At 35.9% G+C, this 7,463-nt stretch overlaps 2 protein-coding genes across 2 annotated transcripts; one reads left to right on the top strand and one right to left on the bottom strand.

Moving 5' to 3' along the window:
* Positions 1–565: 565 nt before the first annotated feature.
* On the top strand, positions 566–3,797 carry LOC104892150 (hypothetical protein). The gene is made up of 3 exons (XM_010677989.4): positions 566–796; positions 3,268–3,413; positions 3,536–3,797. Exons 1-3 carry the CDS (start codon positions 724–726, stop codon positions 3,551–3,553), a joined length of 237 nt encoding a protein of 78 aa, XP_010676291.1. The 5' UTR covers positions 566–723; the 3' UTR covers positions 3,554–3,797.
* Positions 3,798–4,226: 429 nt separating this feature from the next.
* LOC104892149 (hypothetical protein) lies at positions 4,227–5,195 on the bottom strand. The gene has a single exon (XM_010677988.3). The coding sequence runs from the start codon at positions 5,107–5,109 to the stop codon at positions 4,366–4,368; it is 744 nt and encodes a 247-aa protein (XP_010676290.1). The 5' UTR covers positions 5,110–5,195; the 3' UTR covers positions 4,227–4,365.
* Positions 5,196–7,463: the final 2,268 nt, after the last annotated feature.

Raw genomic sequence — 7,463 nt, 5'->3', positions numbered from 1 at the left:
CACTAGTCCACAAGACCACAATTGAAAACATTTTTTTAGATATTAATTTCTCACCTTACCAAGGATGTTTTGGCCTAGTGGTTAATATTGAGGTGCTGTGAACTGATAGGTTACAGGTTCGGATTCCTATCTCCTTGTTTGTACTTTATACTGCCTTCTTGGCTCATATGAATTAAAAATATATACTTCCTCCGTTCCATAATAAGTGAAACATAGGCATTGGGCACAAGATTTAATAAACATCACTTTCAAAAGCCAAAAAGTCATAAAATACCCTTTTATGTTACCAAAAGTAGAGGGAGAAAAGCAAACACACAAGTTTATGATGGGTACTCTTGTCATTTTGTCACTTTATTTTTTCCATTTAGGGTATGTTTCACTTATTTTGAAACGTTCTAAAATAGTAAGTGTTTCACTTATTATGGAACGGAGGAAGTATATATAAAGTTAAAGTGAGAATTAATAAATCTCAAAATCTCGTTAAACCGAAAAAAAAAACTCTAACCAACTGAACTATCTCTCACTCTCGCCCTAAAACATTTTCGTAAGTACTCATTTGACTAGGTCGTGTCACGTTGCAAATCTCCAACGCCCCACTTCTCCCCCCTCTCTCTCTCGAATCTGAAACTTCCGTTTATCTCGTGTCCTAAAAACTTCACCATCTTCTCCACTTTTTCCAACATTTTTCTTTCTTAGGAAAAAAAGAAAAGAAAGAGAGATAAAATGGCTGGAACACACGCTTTGAAGAGGATCCCTCGCATCAAATTTCCTCAACGACATCCAAAACCTTCTTCTGGTTTATTTTTCTTCTTAATTTTCCTTCCTACTTTACTTTTTTTTTTTTTGGGTTTTCATTAATTTTATCGTTTTTGAATGATAATTGCATAAATGTGCAAGCTTTAATTTTCTGATTTATGTTAATCATTTTTTCATTGTTTTTGTAGTTAGCATGTTTTTTAGTACAATTTTTATTTGGGTAATTAGACTTGTTCTTGATTTATTGTTTTACCTTTGTGATTTTGTGCAAAATTGGAAATTCTGGGATTAGGTTTCAACTCATTTGCTTTATTGTAAGACATTTACTTTGCTAATTTAAACCATAATTTGCTTAGGGTAATATCAGGAGTATAAATTAAAGATGGGTGCAAATCAATTTATAGATTTGCTGTTCTTATATGTAAATTTAGGGAAATTTGTAGTGTTTAGCTTATGTTGCATAGGGAGGTGGGCAAGAAACACAAATGCTGAAATGGAAAAGATGAAAATGTAATTTTTTTTCAAGTAAGTAAGGAAGTTGGAAAACATAAAAACTAAAAAAACGATGAATCAATGCTTTTGTCTATAAATCTTAATTACTCGTATCGAGTATATTATTAAGAAATGATGAGTGTTTGTGGACTACCACCGGTTCACCGGTCCAAACATATATAGAATGTTGACTCGTTTAGCAACCCCGTCCTTTGAGATTGAGGTGTTGGCGTTGTTGTTGTTGATGATGATGATGAATGTTGAATTTTTGGTGGTTGAGGGTGGATCAACTCTTTAGAAAACTATAAAGTTCAGATTATTTGCTGCAGTTGTATGAGTTTGGGTCGCTCATTTCTCTAATATATGTAAAAGAGGTATTAGAATAGAGAAGGTTGTAGTCAACTATTGTTAGTTTGAGTTGTTCCTTTGGAGAGATTATTGGGAAGAGAAGTCATTTTGAAACTTGAAGTTCTACTAGAGGAAATACTATCTGGTTTTCCGCTTATCCATTTCCATTGCTAGAGCTGTCAGAACTGAAAAATACTTCTATAATCTAATTGAACAAGAGTATTCTTCTATGCCCTGTGGGATTGACATACTTTGGTCATTGATGAGCTAGGAAACACGGCTATGTTAGACAAGTAGCGGGTACTAAATCCATCCCTAGCCTTTTCTTCCACCTTTCCTCCATATCCTACACGCAAGATGCGGAGGATGAGGGTGTCTTAGACATACAGGATACATTGCAAATTTACTTATTTTAATTTTTCTGGAGATGTAGGCATAACCAAACGCTTTCCATGCAGACTGCACAATCAAATGGACACTGCACAGTGCTGTGGATTGGCAAAATATTGGAAAGACGTTTTTTAACACTTGAACTCCATCATCTAAAGCCAAAAACCTCAACTCTGGTCACTACATCTTTCTTCCTCCCTCCCACTTGCCAACCAGGAATTGTTCAGTGGTACCAAAACTTGTTTAAGTTGCTGAAATCCATACCCATTCATAGAGTTTTATCTGATTCTTTTGCTAAATAGGATATCTAAGTTTCAGAGTAAGTGATTTGATACTAACTAAAGGCACAAAATCTATTTTTTACATAAGAAATATTATAATGTTTTTTTGTGCAAGATCTTCCATGCCTGTAATTTGTCTGTAGACATGCCAAAATCCATCCCTGTGCAACCAAGTTATCAAGAGTGGTTCACCAGAACTGTCTCATGCACAAATCATCTAAGATGACGGTTTTGCATCCTTTATGCCCCTTTTCAGGGTGTTTGGGGGGACTAAAAGGTAGAACTTGGTGTTGGCACTCATTATAAGTGCATTTCAAGTACTACTCCTTCATAGAAGTTGCGACGAGCCAATGACTTATTTGCAATATGGAGAGGGAGATAGAGAGAGGAGGGGAGTAACGACGCTCAGTCTTGCGACTTGGTCATCCAGAGTATAAGCCCTAACCACTAGAACATTGGGCTATGGGTGAAGTAGTCTGATGTATCTGAAGGAAGTTTAGAGTTCCGTTTTACTGGATGGAGTTTCCATGAAATATGTTTACTAGAAAATAATATCTAAAGGATCAGTAAGCTGTAACCTTCCTGTAGATGTTATTTGGGGAATGCAGTTTCTTTGTTGTAACTTCTTATTTTGATAGTCTGATCTGTAATGTATTCGGCGTATTCGGCTCTGTTGCTCGCAAACATGTGTTTGAGTGTCACTTGTATCCAACGATGATATCAAGAATGAGTCTGTCATCTAATTTTAGCTCACTGGAAACTTAGCTCTCATAGGATATTTATGTTATTCGGGCGTGGAAGTGTGTTATTGTTTGAAAGGGCTTATGTGCTAGGAAATCGTCTTCTGATTCAGTAATTGTTGAAAATTAACAACTTATAGTTATTAGTCTCACCTACCTTAATGATTTACTTAAGTACTTAACTATTTGGGTGACTGTTACTGATGCAATTTAATATTCCTTTCTTTTCTTATCTGCCCTTCTTTCTTCCTTATTTCCAGAAACATCTACCCCAGCAACAGATGATACCTTAAAGGCGTTCCTATCCAGGTCAGCTTCCAGCAACTCCTCCTTGTCTGCCTCTGGGAAGGCTTCTGATCAGCCCAAACGAGTCCCTGTCTCTAAGGATGAGATAGAGGCCATACTGGTAATGCACGTTGTCCTGAGTTTATTGTACCTTTGATGTCCCCTCGCCCTTGCAACCTCTTTTAGATCTCAACCTCCTGTTTTGCTAACTACTGTGTGTGCTGTCTTCTTTTTGGCCTGCAGTTGGGTGGCTGCATCTAAACTCTGATTATTCAATGGTTATCGTGTGTAATAATGTTTTGGTTCCATTTTGGAGGAAAAAATGGTAAACTTCGGTTTCATTTTGAGATATTGTTGCTGCCGTTATAACCTGAGTAAAGAAGGTAGCATAGGTAGAAGAAATACTGGTCCGAATACATCAGCTAGGTTGTTTTACCAGTTGATGTATAGACGAATTGTTTGAAAATACCAGATACTGAATAGAAATTATACCAGAATTGCGATATCCAACTTTTGAGGTAGTTTGCTTTGTTGTGTTTAATAACTTGTGACAATTTGTGGTACCATGCTAAACCATACTATCTTGCATGTCTTTGATATCATCTAAAGTGGGTTTGTCAAAGTTTTTTTGATTATCACCTTTGCGTTAAGAGTTAGCTAAATGGATAACCAGTTCTTCATCCAACACCCTGTGTATTGACATCAATACGCTTCCTAAACCAAAGTTGGGTTAGATAGAGGGTGTTAGATAGAAAACTAATTAGCCATCTATGCTTTTCTCATGCACTTAAAAAATTGCTAATGCTACTGTTATATGGCTCGGAGAATACCTCTGTAATTTTATGTGTTGGATGTTGGATTTTATCAGCTTGGAACTAACTTCAAATTATGTGCTTGAAATGGAAATATAATTACAAAATCTAAGGCAGGATCGTAGAACAACCTAAACTTTTTACTTGGGTGTTCTTATTACTGAGTGAAAAGATGGGTAAGTTCCAGCTTCTGATCTGTACAATACACGAACAGCAGTAAAGATAACACACTAAAAATCTTACTGAAGCATTCTTACTAGTTTATGTTGATTGATTTTCAAGCATTTCAATCAAAGGCTCAAGCACAGCAGACTTGGCATTAGTCATTGGTGGGCCGTTCTCTCTCCTTTCAAGCTCCTCAAGCCTGAAGGTAATCAGCCTATCCCAATTCCCTCCTTCAAACAGCACTCCCGCTTTACCATCAGTAATCCTCTGAACAATGCCACAGTACATATAGTACGGATTATTTGGGTTCTTAACAATGGCAATCATCCCAGGCAACAACAATGGCAATTCAGGTGGTTTCGGCTTCTTAGAGCTCAAAACCATCTTCATATCTTCATTTTGTTTGTTTTCAGTCTTGGGTGGAGGTGGGTTTTTCTCAATGAATTTCTTGAGTCCTTTTTCGCCTCCAGGAAATCCACCAGTTAAGCCTAAGAGCTCCTTCTCGAATGCATTTTCCGGTATAATTTCTTCAATGTTCGAGGCTGTAATTGCTTTGTTATCGAAGTCCTCTTCGCTACCCTCGCTTTTTTGTGGCGGGTTTTGAGTGTCTTTTTTCAGCTCTTCTATAATGCCTGCTTCACCATTGCATAAACCTCTGCCACCCAATATTTGATAGAGATCAAACTTAGCAGTAATGGTTGGTTTATTTGAGATTGTTTTGGGACATAAAGTTGAGATTGATTTTTGAGTTGATAGCTTGATGTGGTTTTGGCCAAGAAAGTGTGATTTGTGAAGAAGAGCACCTTGGAAGCTTGGGGGTGATAAGGAAGAAACTGCCATGGTGGTCTATGGCACTTTGCAGAGAGAGGAAGAGGAAGAACGAAAGAGTAAGAGTGCGTTTTTGTTCTTGTGAATTCTGTGGCCACGTTTTTCTATGTGGGGTTGATTCCTTCCTATCTTCTCTCACTTCCACTTATAATGTTGGTACTGGCCGGGAATCAATCTTAAAATACTCAACCAAAGTTACCAAACATGCTCTAAGATAGTAATATCGATTTTTTTAAGTCGTGTCGAGTCAATTCAAGCCGAGTTTGAGCTATTCACAAGTTGCTCAACTCGTTTAGTACCCCTATATGCACTTATCAATTGTAAATAAATTTAAACGGACTCTAATGACGAAAATGACATCACTTATCTTTCATTATGTACCCAAACCATCATCTTCTTAAGAAGCAACATATTTACATGTGTGAGGAAAATAATTAGGTTTCTATAGAGTCTAGACATTATACTCAAAGCAGTGTTGAATATATACAACGAATTTTTTACCAGATATTACTAAGATTTACTAAAATACATAGGATAGGGTATCCTACATAGGATAGGGTACCCTCGTGGTTTAATAATGCAGCAAGTGTCCATGTGAATACAAATATATCAAAATACACTTAATGACTAATGGTCATCAATTTCTTTAGTTAGTAATCAGTAAATCTGTTACTAGGACGGAGATTTTTTATTCAAGTTTTTTTTGCACATCATTTCTTTCATATAACTTATTTATATGGGAAAATTAAATATTCATACAAAACTAACTATATTTGACCTGAACTAGCGGGTTGGGACATAAAAAATCGATTCAAAACTTGTCCCGACACAACCTGACATGGTGGGCTAAATTTTTCTTATGTAGCGTGGCCCATAGAGGTGATTATTTGCGAGTTTGGACGGGTTGCAAGGCCAGATCTAACCTTAAATTTTTGTCCAACAGGCCTAACATGTCTAGTTCAAGCCTTTTTATGCGGGTTTAACTACTTGTTCATAACCCGTTCTGATAAACGAACGGGCTTACCCACAGGCCTATTAATATTTTTATTTTTTCAAATAAATCTAGTTAATTTCCTTTAATATTTAAAGATTAAAACATAATTTTGGTTAAAATAGATTGATAATCACAACGTAAGATAATAGAGAAAGTTAAAATATTACATAACAAAAATGTTAGAGGACGATAAATTATTAACAAATTAAGTTGTAAAGGTAAGAATAAAGATAACTACATGTTACCCAAAGCTATATTAGTGCAAATAAACTATATATTTCAAAAGATAAATCAACACTAAATTAGTAAGATTAAAAAATCAAATTTCCTAAAAATAAGTTGATATTATGATAAACGGGACGGATGAGCTTATCCACGATATATTTGAGATTGTCCATATCTGTCCATAATATTAGCGGGCTGGGTTTGGCATGTCCATTTAGAATTTTTTTCCAATGTTTATTATCCAAACCCCTTGGATGAACTGAGACTCTAAGAGGACTTAGCGGGTCATCCTGTCCATGAACAGCTCTAGGACTGGGTTGTACTCAGCTAGTCCCGCCATTTGATCAATCCTTTACGGTCCGTTTGGTAGTCATTAAGAGCATTGTCAATGGTTGGACTCTTTTGGGGGGTCATCAATTATTCAATTACTTTCTCTCTCCTTCCTATCACATATGCCCAACTTACATAAAAGACCATATTTTTTTAATCCCAATGGTTAGACTTATTTTTAGGATCATCAATTATCTATTTTATTTTCTCTCTCCTTATATCTCATCCCAATACCCAATGACATCATGCCACATGTTCTCTCCTCCCCAAATTGTCAGCTTTTGTGTTTTTGCAAAACCTTCATAAACGGTCTATGAGGAAGAACCGTTTATGGTTCTGTTTCCTCTCTTTTCTTCTCTTTCTTCTTTTTTTATTAGTATTTTCAAATTCTCTCTCCTCATAAACCTCTTGGGGTTCAACCATTGGCAATGCTCTAATAAATTGCGATAATGGGAATGAATTATAAGTGTAATTTTATTAGGGAAACACCCTTAAAATTTCTATGAGGAGACATTTTTTCTCCATAGGCAAATAATATCACCCCTAAACTTGTATTTTTGTATCCAAGGGGAAACAATTTTCATTACCACTCATTACCACCTACAAGGTGGTATTGGATGAGAATAATTGAATAAATAAAAGTTTAATGATAAATTAGAATTACCATTACCACTATTTATAACCAACTACCAAACGGGCGGTAAGTCTAACGATGTGGAGGGTAAAACAATAATTTCCACAATTGCAATCAGCAAATATATTCCGAGTACAACAACAATACCGAACAGTTTAAGATCATTATTTTTATTCATTTGTG

Source organism: Beta vulgaris, chromosome 5 (genome assembly GCF_026745355.1).
Source record: "Beta vulgaris subsp. vulgaris cultivar EL10 chromosome 5, EL10.2, whole genome shotgun sequence".
Lineage (NCBI taxonomy): Eukaryota > Viridiplantae > Streptophyta > Magnoliopsida > Caryophyllales > Amaranthaceae > Beta > Beta vulgaris.
This window is presented reverse-complemented; position numbering and strand designations above follow the sequence as displayed.

Bases quoted from the DNA above. Each gene is read 5' to 3' on its own strand.
- LOC104892149 (XM_010677988.3), bottom strand. From the start codon at position 5,109: ATGGCAGTTTCTTCCTTATCACCCCCAAGCTTCCAAGGTGCTCTTCTT.
- LOC104892150 (XM_010677989.4), top strand. From the start codon at position 724: ATGGCTGGAACACACGCTTTGAAGAGGATCCCTCGCATCAAATTTCCT. The intron at 797-3,267 runs GTTTATTTTTCT...CCTTATTTCCAG, and splicing joins ACATCCAAAACCTTCTTCTG to AAACATCTACCCCAGCAACA.